The 20,591-nt window shown below is 41.2% G+C and overlaps 2 protein-coding genes across 3 annotated transcripts; one reads left to right on the top strand and one right to left on the bottom strand.

Moving 5' to 3' along the window:
• Positions 1 to 623: 623 nt before the first annotated feature.
• taf1c (TATA-box binding protein associated factor, RNA polymerase I subunit C) lies at positions 624 to 11,340 on the top strand. Of its 2 annotated transcripts, XM_073478320.1 has the most exons (15): positions 624 to 1,063; positions 1,485 to 1,596; positions 2,864 to 2,913; positions 3,246 to 3,341; positions 3,818 to 3,885; positions 3,997 to 4,247; positions 4,574 to 4,705; positions 4,814 to 4,931; positions 5,025 to 5,096; positions 5,208 to 5,343; positions 5,474 to 5,602; positions 7,582 to 7,780; positions 7,963 to 8,100; positions 8,249 to 9,648; positions 9,907 to 11,340. In XM_073478320.1, the coding sequence occupies exons 1-15, from the start codon at positions 947 to 949 to the stop codon at positions 10,153 to 10,155; spliced, it is 3,267 nt and encodes a 1,088-aa protein (XP_073334421.1). In that variant the 5' UTR covers positions 624 to 946; the 3' UTR covers positions 10,156 to 11,340. The 2 variants fall into 2 exon arrangements, with proteins under 2 accessions (XP_073334421.1, XP_073334422.1); XM_073478321.1 differs by lacking the exons at positions 624 to 1,063; positions 1,485 to 1,596 and adding an exon at positions 1,604 to 1,693.
• Positions 11,341 to 11,671: 331 nt separating this feature from the next.
• ccng2 (cyclin G2) lies at positions 11,672 to 19,850 on the bottom strand. The gene is made up of 8 exons (XM_073477756.1): positions 19,763 to 19,850; positions 18,170 to 18,324; positions 17,814 to 17,951; positions 17,244 to 17,494; positions 16,572 to 16,650; positions 16,288 to 16,386; positions 15,331 to 15,530; positions 11,672 to 12,938 (listed from the first exon to the last, which is right to left on the bottom strand). Exons 2-8 carry the CDS (start codon positions 18,272 to 18,274, stop codon positions 12,806 to 12,808), a joined length of 1,005 nt encoding a protein of 334 aa, XP_073333857.1. The 5' UTR covers positions 18,275 to 18,324; positions 19,763 to 19,850; the 3' UTR covers positions 11,672 to 12,805.
• Positions 19,851 to 20,591: the final 741 nt, after the last annotated feature.

Raw genomic sequence — 20,591 nt, 5'->3', positions numbered from 1 at the left:
ATCGTAATTTTGTACGAGACTATGGAGGGCTTTTACGGACAAATAATTCAGGAGTTAAAAAAAATCATAGGAATAAATAAAACAAATACAACAATCCTCCTATTTAATTTACTCAATTATGCATCTATTTCTATAGTTACTAATTATTTAACAGTTTAGCTTTTGACCGCAAAATATGTAAGCTTAAAAAAAAAGTTTCACAAAAATCTAATAAAAAACAACACAAAAAAATAACTAATTCCGTTTACTCCTTTTAAAAAATATATATTTATGTATTATTATTACGTTTACATTTGGAGGCCTGACCTTTATTTTGAAAGTTCACGCATCTGACCTAAACTGATACAGACTTCCGACATGCGCATTCAGCCTTCAAAATAAAAGTCCAAATGCCTATGTGTTGAATGAATTGTCGATTTGATATTTATTGATTTACATATTTATTTGCTGTTTTGTTTCTCTGTGTGTTTGCTTCAGCTGGCTTGCTTATCTGGATGAAATAAATAACCTGGCATATTTTAACTTTCTACTACAACATTGTGTTTTGTTGCCTCGACATTAGTTCAGACGGGCGGATGTCATGTTGTTGTGTTTCCTGATGAACACTCGCGGAGACTTTCGTTTTCTGGCCGCGAGTCTGCACGTGTTCGACGACATTCTGAGTATTTTGGACAATTTCGCCATAAATTTGAGTGTTTTTGGACTACCCTGTTTGCTTCGACGCGTACAGCTTGCAGTTTGAGTTGATGAACGCGTGTCATGATGATTAGAAAAGTAGAAACGTGTTCATTTGTTCCTGCTAACAGCGGCGGCTGGGGAGCTAACGCTAGCTGAGCCGGAGAACAACATGTTCAGACTTGTCCCAGACAACAGAGAGTGCAGGGACAACGACACATATACCAATAGAAAATAGGAGAGTTACTTTAATTTGTCAAAGACAGACAGAATGGATTACCAGTTTCCACGGCAGCTTTTCCCTTCGTTTTACAACTGCGGACCGCCGGACTCGGTCCTGAAACACTGCGCTGGAGACTGGGGCTGCTACGACCGAGTTAGACCTCAGGTGGGTGAGCTGGCACCGCAACACTACTGTCTAATTGTAATCAGTGAACAAACATGACTATCTATGTATATGCAAAATATGTGATCGATTATGAAAATACACATCGAAGGAAAATCTTCGTACAATATTATTATTATTGTTATTATTATTATTAGGACCATACTTCATTGGGTAAACAGAGGAACGTTAACAATTTATTTCTCATAACAAAGTTGGAAAATATCAGAAACCTAACATCAATCCTGCACACAGTAGTTGAGATTTTAAAAAAAAGAAGAAAAAAAAGTGTTTTGCTTTGACTGTAATCTCTTGGGTTTGTTAACTCTTAGTAGGACTGGATCAGCAGTTTAATCATGCCAGCTGTTCTGTGCCTGTACTGTCAGACCCTCATTGTTTGGTTGTGTTGTTTGTGTGGTTTCAGGGTGACTCTGGACCTCTCTCTAGCTGGACATTTACATCCAGACATCAGGTCAGAGGAGAGAAGTGGCGTCACACTGAGCCAGTACCGGTTCCCCTCCTGTCCCCTAAAAACTGTGAGTCCCTGTCAGCTGGATTTACCTCACTGGAGGGTCATTCAGGTCTCAGACAACAGCCCCTGTTCACCCTTCAGTTCAGACCTGAGGTGCTGAGGCAAGTCTGACACTCTGTACCTAAAACCAGATATGTGTTGTGGTAATGAAAATCAAACCAGCATATTAGAGGGTTTCTTTTCAGCAAATATTCTCACAGTTTGCAGTGTTAATAAATGCACAAAACTAGAATAGAATAGAAAAATAGAATCAGTCCCAATGAAAAAGTAGGCTGTTCTGTCAGGCTCAGCATATTTTAGTGTCTGGTCAAACCTTGATTTCCAAAATGGAGGCGGAAACAGTGCAAACTTTGAACTAGGTTGTAGTATCGAAATGAAATGAGATACCACATAATTCTGTTGCATTTTTTTCAATTTTAAGAAATCTTCTAGGAGCAATAGTAAAAAATTGTAGATATGTGACATTTGTTATATTTTTGTTGAGTTGCAGACTTGCGTTATCCCAAATGTTTCTGACACTGTTCAAACCTAGAAAAATCCCTAATTTTACTCAAGGTAACGCTGCGTTTCATTTGGTCGTCTGTTGCCATATGTTTTGGCAACATTAGATGAAAAGTTTGAGACTGAGAAAGGTAGTCAGCAAATTTGACGAAACATAATGTGAATGAAACTTTAAGACATTACCTCCTTCGTAAACTTTATGTCTGCCTGAGTACCCTGACACACCGGCCAGACTATGACCAGTGATTAGTGAGCGTCTGTGGCCCTATTTTTAATACTGTGTACTAGTCGGGCCTTGCTGACTTCTTTTTTTGCCAATTGAGCATATTGAATCTCTGTGAGAGAAATCACTCTGATTGGCTTTGCAGCTAAACAAATTTGTGCACAAGAGAAGAGAACACAAGATAAATATCAAAGGAGCCTCAGTGCCCCTATTTTATGCCTCCGCTTCTTCATCAGTGCCATTTGCTACATGTTCTTGATTAGACGTCTCTATATTTGCAAGAGTGGTGTGAAAAATGCCTGATTGATCATAACTCATTCACATGATGGATCACATTGATAGATTTTCATCAGCAACAGTGGTTGCTTAATATGACTCCACCCGTTTTATGTCTTTTATGTTTTGTTGTTTGTCTTTATTTAGAGACCCCGAGCAGCAGAAATTACATGCTGCACATTTAAGCCTGTTTAAGTGTCATGCAAATAATCTGAATTCAGTTCGACATTGTCTTACTTCATAATATATAATTTATAAACACCCTTTCCAGCTGTCCTGTGGCCTGCGACGCCTCCAGATCCACGAGACTTCACAGAACATGTGAGTGCAACAGTTCAACACATTAAAAACCCTCAAAATAATCTAATCAGTAGGACAGTAAAGTTCACATGTCTTATAACTTTTGCTTGCAGTCATACAAATGAAAGAAGTTTGATCTTAACTTGGAAAATAAGCAGTGTAATGTGTCATACATAATGTGCTTCATAACTAAATAAATGGAATGAATAGTAGTCCAAACCAATCAGAACAGATTCATAATAAACGTAATTGGTGTGAACAGAAACCAGGCTCTGCAGCTTTAGGTCTGTTGGTTTCTCTCTTTGCCCTTTTTGTTTAGTGGTTCGAGGTCTATAAACAAGTTTTATATTTAGATGCAGAATTTCTTCATGGATAACTGCCAGGACTCCTTCGGGTGCATGAGTGAAATTCTGGGTGAAGACTTCAACTTCATCCAAAGAGCGAGCAAGGTGAGGTTATTTGAATTCTTATTTAATTTAAATGAATTACAGACTTTAGTTTGGACACTGTTGGATTTATGACTTTTAAACTTTAGACTGAAATATGGAAAGATTATGCTTCACAGCCCTTTGATCTTGTGTTTCTTTTCTTCTCTGGATCTGGTCTATGGATTCATATTTTATGCAGTTTACCTAATCAGTCATCCCATGTCATTAATCAATGATCATTGAATGCTTGTATAAAGTACAGAGTTGACCTGGGCCATTGTAGCAGCACATGCAAAGTACACAAGTGTAGCTGCTCCGTCTGTTATTTAACAAGTGATGACGAATCACTTAATAATAAAGTAGCATTTTTTTGTTAAATATTAAATGTAAATTGAAACAAAACACTTAATTGGAGGTTAAAGGGAGGCAGTGTTGAAGACGGTATACATTTAGATATATGAAAGATCAGAAAGTGCATAATTTTTTTTGTATTGCAGAAATGTAAGAAGGATTCATTCCACCTGAAAGAGGTGAAAAAGTTCCTTGACACACTGAAGTTCAAAATGTGAGTGGACCTGACTAATTGGTGTGTAAGTGTCTGTGGAACTTAAAATCAGTTAGTAGCTCCGGTTGTCTGATTGGTGTTTTATTTCATCATGTTGTATCTTCTTTCCAGATGTCAGCAGTCATATATCTCCAAATCACTGAACGCGTACAGCACCCTGATGTCGGACGTGGTCCACGGCGTCCCTCCTGAGCTGCTGGGTTCCCTGCTGTACGAGGAGCTGACAGAGCAGAGGGACCGCCTGCTGTTCTGTGAAGGAGCCACGGGGGGCGCTCTGGCCTTTATCCCATTCTCACAGAGCGACAGCAGCTCTCAGAGTGGCTGCCTCCTCTACCCTGGAAATCAGGGACTGGACAGCCTCAGTATCCTGAAGATCAGATGAAATGGAGAGACTGATAGTAGATTAATTATTTTCCTGTCAACAGACTAATCAATGAGTTGACTAATCGTTTCAGCTTCATGTTACAGATGGTGCATCCCTGTTTCTTCACTCAAACAAAACAAAAGATCAATCCCTTCTCAATAGTAGAGTTGATCTTTTTTTTTTATTTGAAGAATAGAAATGCATGTAGTGAAGTGGTACAAGTTTGTTTTTCTGATATAAAACAGTAACAGCTGAGGTAGAGGCGAAGAGGTGTGTTTCTGTTCTGTGTTTCTGCTGGTTCTGGTACTTAATGCAGTTCCTCAGACTTCCACAGAGTGGAGCTGCAGCACCACAGAGGAGGTTCCTCCTGTGTGGACCCTGGTGGCAGTGACCCATTCCACTTCCAGCTGAAAGGCCCCATCAGACAGATCAGCACTGCCTCCCTCTTCAATGATTGTAAGAACTAGGAAATGTTTAGAAGTGTCATCAGGGGTGTGATGTGGTTTTATAGTTTCCTCAAGGATGTGCAGACATTCAAACCTGTGTGTGTGTTTGTTTTGATAGGTTGTGTTGGCGTGCGGTCGGATCACCTGTGTGGAGTCTGGAGGTTCAGTGAGAGAAACGAACCTCATCTGCTGCAAGTTGTCAACCACAGAGAGGTCGCAACCTGTATCAGCGTCAGGTAGGAGTCACCCTTGTGTAAAGTTCCTGAGTTCTGGAGTTCCAACTGACAAACAGTAATTGAAGTACTGTCATTTCCAATGTGTGTTGTCAGTCCTCATGTTTTAGGTGAAGTTCTGGTGGTGAGTGAGAGTGGAGTAGCAAAGCTGTGGACTGTTGGCAGAGGGTGAGGATGTTTGTTGTTTAGAGGGAAAGCTGTCTACTGATTCCTCTAACAGATACTGGTATTATCTGTCAGAAGTCAAGTTAAATGTAAAGTGACGCTCTGCCCCATCAGGATGCAGAAGGTTCGGGAAGAAGACCACAACATGTACTTCAATGCCAAGTCGTCATGGCGATGGTGCGAGTTCTCCGCCCACCCGAGGGTGATGCTGTACGCAGACAGAACAGGGGTGGAGCTCACAGACATCAGAGTGAGACACACTTGTAAAGTGTTGCACGTTGACTCTGACTCTGACTCTGAAGGAAGTTCTTTTCCTTCCTGCATCTGTCCTTTACCCATCTGACACATACTTTCTCTCCCCTCTCTCTCTCTCCATCCAGGTGAATCCTGCCCTCTGTCACACTCTGTTTCGTATCAGCAACACCTCAGGGTGTCGTAGTGGGGAGAGACTCCTTCTGTCCAGATATCTGGGAAATGTCCACTCCTTCCACCACCTCATCAGCACTCAGGTACAAGCAAACACACAGATAATCTATGGTTTGTCCAAACACACAAAACCTTATTTTAAATTCTAGTACAGATCCCAAAGTTTCCAAATATGGGAAATATGTCTAAAGTGATGCCTATAATAGGCAGAATATTTCCATTTGATGGATTCCATTTGTTGCACTGCCTGCTACATAGCATATTTCAGAGTGCTGGATTGGGAACTTGAGGATATGGCGATGCACTGTATCATAGTGCTGTCAATCTGTATCACTGAAAGTGGTATCGGCCAATACTGATTACCGATCAAAAGGACGTTTCTTTAGTTTGTCATCTATAGTCGTCATTAGTGGAACAATAAAATAACCATTAAAATGTTGAGGAAATAAACAATTATATTTATCTTACATAATTTAAAGCAAGGGGTTCATGGTATTTGTGCCCTGAAGACATTACTCCACCTGGTCATTGCTTGTACCTGGGTACCTTCATCTCTGACCTAAGATTGATAAAATGTACACTGATGTAAAGTGTCTGTTATTCCAGACTCAAAGTTTTTTGACCTCCAAACTGTTCAGCCAAAGCACTTCAGTACATTTATTTAGTGTAAGCGTGTTGTGTTGTCACATAAGACTGCAGTTCACTGTTTAGCTGTTAGCTCTCATGCTGCAGGGCTCGAAACAAATAGTGTCATGTCCCCCAGCCACTCGGGACAACAGAAAATGTACTTATTACAAACAGACGATCCCAAATGATAAATTGAACTACTTCAGACTCAGCTGACTGTGTGTGTGTGTGTGTGTGAGTGTGGCGTCTCATGCTGTTACCATAGTTACCTCTCTATACAACGCTATGTCAGCACTAGTTACAGTCTGGCTGGCCACTCGGCACAAGACCTAACATTAGGAGAATTGTTCTGCTGTACCGGCCCATCTATCCCCTCAGTCACAAACAGCTTGCAGGACCTTGCAAATATGTTGTGCTGATTAAATCTGTATTGATAATGACAGGAGGTGAATTGGGTAGGTGTTAGCAGCGAGTGAGCAGCACAGTCCAGCAGTGTTTTGGGGATTTTAGCAGTGCACAGGGATACTGTCTTGTGTGTTTTTCTGATCAGCTCTTCTGATCGGGCTTTATAGAGACCACCGATCAAATTTTTACAATGTATATCAGCCGATAACGATCAGTGTCCGATGAGTCGTAGCACCCATATTAATCGTGCAGCCCTAGTACCTGCTTCTTTTTTGGTATTACTTAAGTTGACATTGCAAGCGAGCTGAGCAGATGCTAAATAGTGGAATGACCTCTGATTGGTCAGAGAGAATTTTGCCTAGAATTGTCACTTGTGTGACATGGACATCACATTGACCGCAAATTGCGACATATTCTTATACGCTCAAGCCGCGACAACACGCTGTGGCCAATTGAAGAACTGCACATGCTGTTTGTTTGCTGATGAAAGGATCTGCCTGCAGCACTTCACTTCCAATGCTGGAGGCTAAAAAGGTGCGCCATCTGTTCATGGAGAGACAAACAACATGTGGAGTTTCTCAGTGGCCGAGGGGAATGACTTGTTACCTCGCTCTTGAAAGAATCAGCTAATTTACGAAAAACAAAATTGCTAAGTTTTGGAGAATTTGTCTAAATGTCTTTTAGCAGTTCCTGTAACACAGTGACATACAAAATGATATACCAAACGATGAACCAACCTGACCACTAATAGGGCTGCCACTTATTTATTATTATTTAATTTATTTCTCTTCCTTTTCTTTTCCTCTTTTTTCTCCCTTTTTTATTATGGGCATATGTGTATATTTTGTTGTTGGTGTTTTCTTTGTGTGTTGATCACAATGCTGTGCATTGATTTTGTATGGATTTGTTTTTCTTCCTTAAAAAAAGCCAAGAAAGTATTGAAGTGAAAAAAAAATGTGTATTTGACGACTTTTTAAATACTGAAGCTAACAACTCACAACTATGACTTTGATCTCTTTCTCTTTGTCAGTACTCGGCCTACATCATGGACGAGCGTTTCCCCAGCGTGCCCATGCTCAAGTGCGATCACATGATGCAGTCCCCACCCATGTTTTGTGACGTCATTCCTGGTTCTGTCTCTTCTGGCTCAGCAGAGTGCGGGGCTAAGACCACAAAGGTCTTGTTGGGCTCCCACAGTTCTCAGGAGATCACACTGCTGCAGTACTCTGGTAAGTTGATGGGGGAGGCGTGATGAGAGCACATCCAATGAAACCGTGAGTTCATTTTGAATTAATTTATCGACCAATTACTGTTAAATCTCCTAAATATGTCAGCGTATTGGTCTCTTTGCGATCTCAAGAGCAGTCGGGTTCTGTAACAATCATCTGTATTAAACTGCGTGTGTTTTCAGGAGGCAGAGCGGAGGCCTGTGTCAGTCGAGGTCCTCCTCAGGCTCTGCTCAGACCCAGAGACAGTCTGAAACACCTTCCTGTCCAAATTCCTCACCGCCTGGACACTGCAACCAACAGATTGTCCTCACCTGCCACAGGTATGGATAACATGTAACATTGTAACATTCAATGAGAAGTGGCTGCTCGCAGTATCTGAAAAGTCCTGTCCTCATTGCGAGGTTTCCAGATTTGTTTGATTTTCTTTTTTTATGTGGCTGAACTCTTTTTTTGTTTTGTTCTGACTAGGTCTGACTTCTATCCAGGAGGATAGAGAAGCAGGTGGAGAAGAGTGTATATGTATCCTGCAGCTGACAGAGGCAGGAGATATTTTCTATCAGATCCTTGAGCCTGAACAGCCGGACGCCTCTCGACCATCAGCTGTAGAGGACGAACCACTGCTTCAACAAGGAACCAAAAACCTGTCACAAACAACTGCAGAACGGCTTCAACCACAGCTTTTTGCATCGGACACATCAAGCGATGAAGACATAATCGGGCCGACTCAGGGTCCAACTGTGCAGAGACTTGTCCCTGAAACACAAGTGAAGGAACGAGAGCTAAACGTTTTCTCTTACTCTTCCTCTGAGGATTCAGAGTCAGGAAGGAAGGATCGAAACCTGAAGCGCATGTCGCTGCAGGTTGTCGTCAATAATCCCGAGCTGGATCCAGTGAGTGGACAGGACGTAGATACGAAAGATGAAAATGTGAGTAAAAATTACACTGATAATACAGAGGAACCCCGCGGTATGGGGGAAATGAGCAGTGGCTTGAGTAGGAGCTTGAGTCACGTAGCTCCGGTAAAACTTAGCAATGGCACTCTTGTCACGTGGAAACATTGGCTTCAGAAATTGATGCAGAGGAGTCGTGAGAAGAAGCCCTGTCCACACGGCCTGCAGCATTTCACGATCAATACTGGAGGTCTCCTCCACCTGTCTCATGATAAAGCAAGGGATTTTACAGAAGAGGAGCATGTACAGAGTCTGAGAAGTAATCTGAGGGTATGTATGTCCAAACGCTCGCTGCTGGTTCACAACAACATCTCAGCCTCCCTTGGAGCTCCAGATGTGGTACCGGTACCAGACCCAGTGGACACAGAAGCCTGGACAGACCAGCTCAGCCACCGCCTGACTATCTCTTGGCAGGGGGAGGAGGTGTGGCGGGCATGGTGGGAGGACCAGCTGGGGCTGAACAGGGCGATGAAGGTTGAAGCTCTGAGGAGGAAGAGGAGGAGGGAGAAAGAGGCGAAGAGAGCCAGTGGCCGGCGCCTGGAGCTGTCCGGGAGCTTCACCTCATCTGTCAGCTACCAGTCGGAGCTGAGTGATTTCTCTGATTCGACAGGCTGGTCCTCTGCAGCGAGCCAGGGGGCATTGTCAGAAAATGAAGGTGTGGGGTCCCAATCTGAGGGCTTTTGGGAGCGTGGCACACCAAGAGCTGCATCACCCTCCACAGTGCAAACAGACACTCCAGTTCCCACGCCGACCGCCACACCTCAACGTGTCAAAGAAAAGCAAGGTGACCAGCAGACTCGTAGCGGCTTCCACACCTTCTCCCTGTCCCAGACACCCAAACCTGACTCCACGCCGACCAGTCAGAGGAAGAACAAACGTCCAGCCAACGACTACCTCAGCTCTCTGTTTGCACCACAGGTAAGAGGAAGGTCATGCCGTCATTAAGGTGTAGTAGTAGTATGGCCCACTTTAAAACCCCTTTTTTGGGATCACTTTATTTTGACAATAGAGGTGGTTTGAATTGAGGGGAAGGAAAGGAGGGAGGACATGCAACAAAGGTCTTCAGTAGGACTCAAACCGGTGATGTTGCAATTACATGGTCAGCTTTATAAATAAATATAGAAATATCACCATTTGCCACTGTACTCACCTCAACTGTTTCCTTTCGGTTTCCAGGATGAACCCTCGCAGCATGACAGCTACTTCCTGGAAGAGGGGAGCACCATGCACCACCCACCTCCACCTGTGGCCTCCTCCTCATCTCAGCTCCGCAGCTCCCAGTCTGTCCCTCTGAGGACCCAAAGGGTGGATCTGTCCCAGGACTCTTCCTTCTTGTCTAGTTTCTCCCAGTCGCTGTCCCAGAGTTCACAGGGTCGACTGGGGCTGTCGCAACCCAAGAAGAAGAAGTCTCGAATGGGATTTTAATTCATTGGCAGCTTGTCTGTCACGCTGAGGGGGGAGCAATCATTTGGAGTACCTGTTGTATTTGGTAACAACTCAGGAAAATGAAACCATGGGGCTGGACGACCAGCCTTCAATTGAAAAGATTTTTTATTTTTTATTTTTTCTGGCTTCTTCAGTTGCCTCAGGATTTGTAAAATGGATCTATTTGGTATTATACACTGGGATTGTACTTTTAAAAACATGCAAACTGGATCTAATCGAGGAGGATAAACTGACTGCATGTTAGGGAAGGAATCCATCACAGTTGTAGTGTTCCCCGAAGATCTCTGGAGGCTGAAGAACAGACTGCACACTGCTTTGGTAGGACTAAGCTGCATTTATTATCTTCGTCTTGGTGTGTGTGTGTGTGTCTGTGTGTGTGTCTGTGTGTGTGAGAGTGCGCGCTTTTCATGACAAATTCACACTGGAGGCAACAGCTGATGATTTCACAGACTTCTACTTTACTGGTTTGGTTTTTATTTCATAACAGTCATAGAGATGAGTTCTGCATGGACTCCAATGGACGACAGAGTTGTTCTCCAGATGCTATTCGGACTTTTGTAACTGCACAGTCTGAGCCAAAACTGAGAAGAACTGAGGGGTTTACATAAATCCTGAGTTTACATAAATCTGAAGTGTAAGTATAGAGTAACACTTTTAAACAATGGATACATAATACATTATTACTAAACAAGCTGCTCTTATTTGTTTGAAATGAAAGGACTTTCATTCTGTTCCTGGCAGTGTGAAAACATCATTTTAGTATTTATTTAGTGACTGACTAAGTTGGTCAGGAGCCAAGTAGTCAAAACCAAAACTGAGATAGGTCATGTTTTTCTATTATTATTATTATTATTATTATTATTACTATTATTACTATTATTACTATATTTCCTGAGTTGCCAGAAACAACATTAATCTATTATCTTGGAACAATTGTGACGGTGTGGGTGATATTTCTTTGTTGGTGAAACCAAAGTCTTATTTTTACAGAATATCTGGCTGTTATTTGATGTTTCTCTTTTCGGCTTATCAGTTGTTTCTTTACTGACAAATGAAAATGCACCATGCTTGCTGTGATTAATTATTTTTACAACTAATTTTTTACATCTGCTTTTCTGAACAAAACTGAACTGATTTTCTCAATAAAACCATGACTCAGAAGAATTGGGGCGCTCATTGAAAAACAAGAACATGGTGTAAACCTTTACATGCAGTATTCTTGGAGAACACTGGACTGGACACTGGAGAAATGCAGTTTACTGTACTGATCAGGGCTGGGTATTAGTACTCAATACTAAGTACCAAGTATCAAAACAACTCCAGGCCCAGCCCTTTCACTGATGAACTTAAAATATCTCCGCTCTCAGAATCGTTAAGCAAAACGACTCTTCAGACTTTTGTAATATGAATTGGTCAAATAAGTTTCAGTTTCATGTAGAAACTGAACCTAAGCAGCTCCTTGTTGTTTTCAGACAAGAAAAAGACAGACAGTAGATAGAAAATAATATTTTTATAAGATTTTCTTTTTTCAGTACAGGTGACAAAAAGAGAATAAATAACTTAATATCTACAAAGAACTATTAACAGATTTTTTTTGTACATCATTTACACTTTTACATGTTTTTGTATTAACATTTTTTTTACATTTTTGACATTTTTAGATGTTTTTTTGACACGGTCAGCATTATTTGTTCATACAACATCCTCTGAACAGTTTCAAAACACAAGACCTTTTTAAGCTACATCCTAAAATTGGCAACTTTGAATTCAAACCAGGGTCATACATACACACATCCACAAAACACACACGCATTATGCTTTTATCCTAACACCCTGTGGTGTCAGCAGGGTTTGACTCGAAAGGAAATGTCAGATTGTTTCAGAGCTGATTCAATTGTCTCTCCCTGCTGCTTTTGAGCAAGGCACTTCACCCCACTGTCCTGACATCAAGAGTGACTGAACATGAGCTTTGAACACTCAGCTAACCGTTTCCTTCCAGGCACAAACCTCCAGTCTGCCCATTAAACACTTGAAAAGAGATCAAAGAAAAATGTGCAAATGAAATTTCTACAGAAGGTGAGAGCAAACATGCTCGCTGTTGCAATGCAGTTATCTCAAATTATTTCGCGTATTTATCTTGTAAGTCTCGATCACCCAGACATCGAGCCCACAGCCGCTCTCATCTTCTGTACATCAGGAAAACTCCTCCGTACTCTTAATAAAAACAGTCTTAGATTAATAACAGTCAAAAAACATTCTATTAAATTAACATCACGTTAAGCACATTTTCTTCTCGTCAATAATGAGAACCTTTTCTGGTCTGAATTGATGTCTCAGCATTAAATTTTTTTTTTATCCAAGCGCAGTGTCGGCTAGCTCAGCACCATAATGACCAGACACTGCACATCACTTGTATATCCTTAAAATTTTTCATCCTGGAATGTGACATCTCTACATGCACCACCACATCTACAAACTAAAGTCTACCAAGTCTACCAGGAAGAGTACGGACTGCTCAGCTGCCAGTTATGCGATTCTCCACTAGCACCGGAGCTTATTAAACAATAAATTAAAGACGTCAGGTAAAGGGGTTGGGGGGGAGAAGATGAGGCACAAGGTGGCTGACGCATCAGGCGTGGAGGTGTTGGCGGTGTTTTTGGCGGCGGAGGTGCAGAGGAAAGAAGGGCCCTTCAGCGTCACTGCCAAGAGAACTGCTGAGAGACTCTTCACCTGAACTCATCACATCCTCACACGAGTCCTCACTGTGGAGACACACACAGGGATACACAGTTATAAAAACGTGAAAACATAGCTGATTAAATCAGGTTCAGATGAAAGCAGGATTCTGTTTCATAGCTTTTCTAATGCCTTTCTATTAATTTATTCTGCATCTCTGATGAAAAACAACCTAAAGAAAACTTCACGGATCCTTGACCCTTAATGTCATCGTCTTGGTGACTTATTTTGAACTTTGAGCTCTGCAGTCAAGGAAAAAATATGTTTGAATAAGAGCAGGGTAGAAGTTATAGTCTTAGCAAACATGACTATTTAAACAGCTTTTTCATAATTACATACCAATACATACATATGTGCATATCAATACAGAAAAGTTCTGACAGTCAAATAATTGGTCAAAAAAACAGAAAACTAATTGAACATTTTAATAATTGAATAGATGCATTTAAATGTAATAAATGTGCTTTGAGTTATAAAGTTGTGGCAGCCATTGTTCATTATTTTATAATAAAAGACTAAACAACAATAAGGATAGGACTAAATAAGAAGTAGGGATTAACATACTGCTCAGATGCCCTCTGAGGATTATATAATTCTGAGTTTCATAACATTTGTCACACTGGGAGAGAGGAAAGGGAGCTGACATGATTCAACAAGAAACCAGATGACAGAGTGGAACGAACTTCCATTTCAGACAGACTATCTGCTGCCATCTATCATCACCTGATACCATGTTCTGACTTGTGCTGGTTAAAGTGTGACCTCAGCTGACTGTCAGTGTGCTAACATCGGCTGATTATGAAATGTAAGCGCATTTAAAAAAATGTAAATAAAACAGATGTTTGACATGTCTCAGCCTGACTGAGCTGCTCTCTGGGTTAAAGATTACAGCAGTCAGATGAAAAAGCCTTCGTCTTCAGTTCCTTCCTTATTTTGGTACACGCTGACTTAGAAAAAGTTCTCAAGTTCCTTGTTACATAAATGTGAGGCACTTGCGTGACATCATGGAAACGTCTGTGTCAGTGGGACGTGACCAGTGGCACACCTCCCACCGTACAGTGCAGGAGATATGAGAGGCCCTGACAAGCTCAGACAGTCAGAGGGGCTGGGTTGTGTGTCTGTGACGTGTTGTTACAACACATCAGAAACTTGTGTGTTGCTGCACAGCTGGTTGCCTCAGAGGTGTTACTGTAGCCACTGTAAACGGTGTCCACCTCCTACCACAAAGGCAATCATTTCATCTGCTAGTGCCTCTTACTAGAGTTCTCATCCTGCTGATACAAATCAACTAAATTTTTTACAGTGTTTGTGTGTGTTGCTATACAAACCGAAACATTTAGTGTGTGTGTGGTGACACACAGGGTGTGTCTGGTTCCTTTTAATGTTTAAAGCCGCTGTTGTTGTCCGTGGAGTTTGGTATTTTCCAGCAGATTATACCTGCTGTGAGCTGTCACATGATGTCACATGATGTCTGTCTAAAATCAGCATCAGAATGAAAACTGAGCCCAACCCAACTAATTTTTTAAGTTAAGCAACTGTAAGTCTGATTTTTGAAGTTTGGTTTGAAATATAGTACTGTGAGTTCTGACTGAAGTGTATTTGTAGCACAAATTATCAATAAACTGTTAGCATCTCAACAGTAGCAGTTTATTTGGGCTAAGTACTTTTAGTTTGATCAAAATTCTCTCATGAACAAGTCTTTTTATTCTTAAACCCCCGGATCAACATTTGCATCTATTGTGTACATTTGCACTAAATCTTAGCGTTAGCATCTTGTTCAGGTGTGTTTTGGTATCTGACAGCGTTAGCATCTTGTTCATGTGTGTTTTGGTATCTGACACAACAAGTCTTTTTATTCTTAAACCCCCGGATCAACATTTGCATCTATTGTGTACATTTGCACTAAATCTTAGCGTTAGCATCTTGTTCAGGTGTGTTTTGGTATCTGACAGCGTTAGCATCTTGTTCAGGTGTGTTTTGGTATCTGACAGCGTTAGCATCTTGTTCAGGTGTGTTTTGGTATCTGACAGCGTTAGCATCTTGTTCAGGTGTGTTTTGGTATCTGACAGCGTTAGCATCTTGTTCAGGTGTGTTTTGGTATCTGACAGCGTTAGCATCTTGTTCAGGTGTGTTTTGGTATCTGACAGCGTTAGCATCTTGTTCAGGTGTGTTTTGGTATCTGACAGCGTTAGCATCTTGTCCAGGTGTGTTTTGGTATCTGACAGCGTTAGCATCTTGTCCAGGTGTGTTTTGGTATCTGACAGCGTTAGCATCTTGTTCAGGTGTGTTTTGGTATCTGACAGCGTTAGCATCTTGTTCAGGTGTGTTTTGGTATCTGACAGCGTTAGCATCTTGTTCAGGTGTGTTTTGGTATCTGACAGCGTTAGCATCTTATTCAGTTGTATTTGGGGCTCTGACCTCTCACTCTCATCCCAGCAGCCCTCAGGGATGGTGGGTAGCTCGGGGACACTGCGGTAGCTATGCAGGTTCTGGGCAGTCCGCCGCGACACAATCCACTGCAGCTTCCTGTGGTTGGGTTTGCTGCATTCAGGGGAGGCATAGTCGGACAGACACAGAGCGACACGCTCGCTCCATAGTAGGAGTTCACCATCTGCAATCTGAAACCAAGCGATACAGAAGTTCAGTTTAGCCATTAGGCCCTCTGCCCTACTCACTGACTGACATCAGTATATTTAAAATTATCGAATTACTTGACACCTGAGACTGTTGCTTTCATAAGGGTTCCTATGACCAGAAACCTGGCATCATTTTCCAGGTTAGGAGGTTAAGAGAAACCAGGTTAAAACACCTGTGTAGATTTGTGCTGAAACCTGATCAACTTTTCATGTAACACCTACATCTCAGGTGTCACTGTAGCACATAATCCTAATATAAACCCAATTTAAGGTGAAAACACTGTTCTTTTTTCATTTTTTTTAAGTTTCTTAAATAACATATGGCAATGTATAACTATGACAGGGGAGGACGAACAGGAATGCGACCCAAGGGCATGTGAACTGAAGGTCAATAGGTTGAGAAGAGTGGAAAAGCCCAAAAACATTACCAAACGCAAACATTTTTCGTCATGCTAATGTTTGTGAAGTTACCATCTCTGTTACTCCCTAAAAGGTTTTCTTTCTGCATCTGATCCATGGAATTATGTACTGACAGCAACAGTTAATTTTATTTTTATGGTACCACTCAAATCCTGTGAGAATAAACCTTTAGACTCATTTACTCTGGAACTAATTTGCTCTGAGTTGCTGTTGTTAATGTTGTTGCCTGATTTTTTTGCTTTCCACCTTTCTGGTTTTGACAGGTGTTATTTTCCCCTCCCTGGGTGAGTTGTTGTGTAACAAAAAAATGTGTGTTTACCTTCAAGTGTCTCTGGATGTGATAGGCTATCTCCAACATGTCGCCCGACTGAACGGCTTCAATCTCCTGCCTCAGGAGAGACAAGGCTAGGACTGATGGCTAGATGGACAGAAAGAGACATGAAGTGAATGAGAGACCAGGAATAACTGACAGAAACATGTCTAACATGTCACCTGAGTTTCAGTGTTGTCATCAAACTAACAGGGACATAACAAAAAACTAATAAACATGTCCTTAGACTGCTGTAATCCAGTCTGACCATTGACCCTGCAGTGGATTCCTACCTTTGCTTTGGAGAAGGAGATCCTACACAGACAGGCTTTGAGCTGAGCCTCCAGCTTCTCCAGGTTTAGAGTCTCCTTCCTGTTTACACAGACACACACATAAAGCGAGGTTAAGGTGTGTTTTCAGGTCAGTAATGTTTCCCAGAGACGGAATCAACTTCCATCAACTCAATCAAAACATTTTACGACAAACAGAAAAAAGGCCAGAGATTTTGAGGTGACTAACACAGATCTGATGTAAAGTGTATGTTTTGGGCTTTGAACCAAAGCTGGGCATAATAAAAACAATACACTGTGCCAGAGTTATGCAAGTGTGAGGTGTTGGTGCCAACAAATCTTATCAGTGCACTTGGGTCAGACGTTGAAGTCGGCAGATAGCTGACTGCTGCCCTACTTCAGAAAGGAGCTGCTGTGACAAACAAGCAGTGGTGTGGAGAGGCTCCGCCAATCAAATCATAGCAAAGCTTGTGTGTTCACACGGATCATAGCTCTGTTATTTTCTGTTGACTGTCTGAGATGGTAAACTATTCCTGAATGTCTCAACAAACACTGCAAACATGTCATATTCAGAAGAAAAGTTGTGTTTGTAGCAGATGCAAAAGAAAAAATAAAGTTGACTAAATGTTGACTGATTTCCTATCTGCAATCATTTCCTGTACATGATGGTCTCACCTGTCTGTGGAGTGTGAAAGTGCGATCTGGTGGTACAAATGCAGAAAGGTTAAGGCAGTGATGGCTTTGGACTTGAAGTTGAGCTTCTCTGCAACAATCTTCTCCATGCGCCCGAGGTCGGATACGGAGAACCTGCACTGTCCGATTCGTATGAGCTCATCGGTGGACGTCACGTTGCACTCCTCCTCAGTCACTTTGGCCGCCATGTGAAGGCAGCTGAGGCTGACGCAGGACAGGTGCTTCGGCTGGATCTGATGTGGACGACACGAGTAAGACACAGTTTGATCGATTTGTGAATAAAACAATCTTTACATTTGAAATGTTGCATTGATGAATCTTGTACTTGTTTTCTGTAAACATTTTAATGCACATAATGTATAATGTTCTATTTAAGATTAATCGTTTTAACAAATCAATTATTTGTTGTAACTCGTTTGCTTCTAAATCTGCTTTTAGAATGACACTGAAGAGGCTTCAGGCTTTTACAAACCAATAAGCAGCCAAAATATTTCACCAGGCGAAAGCTTAAGTGTCCTATGTGTACTCCTATCAAGTGTGAACGTCTCGTACCCTCATCATGGCCAGGAATCTGTCGAGCAGGTTAACAGCCAGGACAAAGGTCTGTGTGCTGTAACCAAAGAAGCTGGTCAGGCTCCACAGGTCCTCCACTTTGGCATCTCTGCACTTGGCTGAGATCCGACTGTCATCCTGGAAAACACAGACATGCCATTGATTAACCTGGTCTGTCAGTCACAACACTGATGATTAATTCAATTTTTGAAGAAAAGCCTTGAAGAGGCCTGTGAGTAATTCTTGCAAGGCAGGTCAGACCTGAAACTGACTTTTTCACTTTACACTTAATTAACAGGTCTATGCAAAGCGAAAATAAATGTGAGAAGATTTCCCATTCTATTATAGATTAATACCTGCATCGTTGATTCGATGAGGCTGAGCCCAGTCTCTTTAGGAAGATAATGAACCTCCTGCTCATAATTCATCCGCAGCTCCTTCATCAGCTTGAAGGCGTCCATGTCTCTGGCACCGGAGCAAGTGATCTCTTGTTTTCACCACAGTATTTTCACTGCAAAACATGAATACAACAAAATTCAGCTTCAAGTGTTATGTCAGAATTCTCTCTGACTAGTCACAATAATCACCACTGTAATCCCTCAATTCTTTAATGAATTCATTTTTTAAGTATATTTTTGTTGTGTCTTGCATGTCCCTTCTTTGGCTTTGTTTGTGGCCAAGTGCTTATTTTCAGAGCTCTACACCAGTGTATTTCATCAACAGGAACAGAACAAAATTACTTTTAAGTCATTTTTGTACTAAGAATATTTTTTGGCTTTTCTCTGTTTTATAGTATGTCATGATAACAGTTAAGTGTTTGGGCTCTGGACTGTTAATCTGACAAAGCAAAACGGATATTTTGTGTAAAGCATCTTAATATGATAGAAAATATGGAGCTATATCTTAAAATATATATATATATATATATATACACACACACATACACACACACACACACACACACAGTGATATGTTTGTTGTATCAACACTACATACTGTAAATGACTGGCCTACATTTGCTCTGAGCCCTAACAGGGGTCACAACTCGAAGCCCAGCCCACTTCCCTCAGCTGGGCTTCGGTGTCAGATTTCCTGTGGTAGACGCCTTCTCTGTCCTCTCCACCGAAAAACAACTGCTTTTCCAAGGTTCTGTCTGTTAATTAACAACCTAAAATACACTAAAACATAACCCACACGACTGAAAAGACTGTTTATCGCTTTAGTTGGTGGTAACTAGGAAAGCTAACGTTAACAGCAGCCAGCTAGCGTTTTAAATCCTCTCTGGTCAGAGCGGGGGAGGGGCTGATTTTTTTCATTCCTCAAACGTTAAAAGGTCTATAATATTACACTGAACAACACGGTTTATCGATACAAAGACTATGGTTTTATAAATTACATCGTACTGAAGTGTACTAAGCCTAGAAAATGTGTTTTAGGGGGTTTCTTCTTATAATTTAGCCGTGTTTTTTTTGTTTTTTTAAAATAGCTCTGCTTTGAACAGGAGACGGATCCAGGGGATACCAATAACAACACACAAAAAACACATCTTTGCTGCACGAAGGAAATTGTACGTGCCAACTTATATAAAGCAGATATTTTGAATCTTAAACCACGACAAGATAAAGGAAACACTTGCTGTAAACGACACTATTTCCTTAACGTTACAGAAAATGAAACTACAAAATACCCAAACATTCCTGTCCGACTTCTGTCGAAATTGTGCGATTGAAAATTATTTACAGAAGACAGACGGACACACTATTCATTTCGAGCAATCATTAGCGTTTGTTAATTGAGATTATAGCTAAATTAACGTCCCATTGTCGACCGTTCACTTTCATCAGATTTTTTCCGTCTCTCCTCTTTCCGAGTTAAACGCGAGGCAATTGTTGTTCAGCAATACACGTAGTTTGAACACAAAGAGTATCATTTCTAAAGGTTTACTCTACCTGTTCCTTCAGATTAAATCCACATATCTGTTTCTCTTCTGCCGTAGCGTTTAGTCCTTCTCGTCTCCTCTCGTCTTTCTCCTTTCTCCTTCTTCTCTCTTTTGTTGATGTTCATAACGCTCACGCCCACATCGGACGTCACATGGCAGCAACCAATCAAAAGCTTACGTGCAAAGGCTAGAGAGAAATAGAAACCTTTAGGGCCTAACTGTACCAGCTAAAGCCTTCACTTAATGTCTATTTCGACTAAATGTCTAACAAATGAACAAGAATTTTGTAATTGAGATCGATGATAAATGTTCAATCCACTTCTAAATGCCACTGATGTAGCGACTGATGTCGACTGATGTTGACTGATGTCTCCATTAGCCAATCAGCGAGCCGCAGTTTGATATGTTCAAATAGTCCGCCCAAAATGGGATGCTTTGATTGGTTCATGGCTAAACTAAATCCTGACGCAATCTTAGCATTACGTAGTGTTTTTTTGACTGTTTTACTATTGTCTTTAACAATTTGTATGATAAATATCAGAAATAACGTCTGTGAATGTTGAAAGAGTGTCTTTGTCGGACTGTGGGCTTGATTCATGCAAACATTATAGGGAAATACAGACAAATAAATGCAAGGCTAATTGTCAAAGTGATTAGACAACACTTTGCATCCTGTATATGTTCGTTATATTAAATAAAACAGATGTTCTAAGAAAACCTTTTATGTAGATATTGTCATAATCCCTCAAAGTTAATTCTTCAAGCCTTAAAATCAGCAAATATGTCTTTAGTTGAGTTCAGCTTAATTGAGGAACCACCAGGGTTTCATCATAGTCATA

This window comes from Pagrus major, chromosome 12, assembly GCF_040436345.1.
Source record: "Pagrus major chromosome 12, Pma_NU_1.0".
In the NCBI taxonomy this organism is placed as follows: Eukaryota; Metazoa; Chordata; class Actinopteri; order Spariformes; family Sparidae; genus Pagrus; species Pagrus major.
Note: the sequence above shows the minus strand (reverse complement) of the source record. Positions and strands in the feature narration are given on the sequence as shown.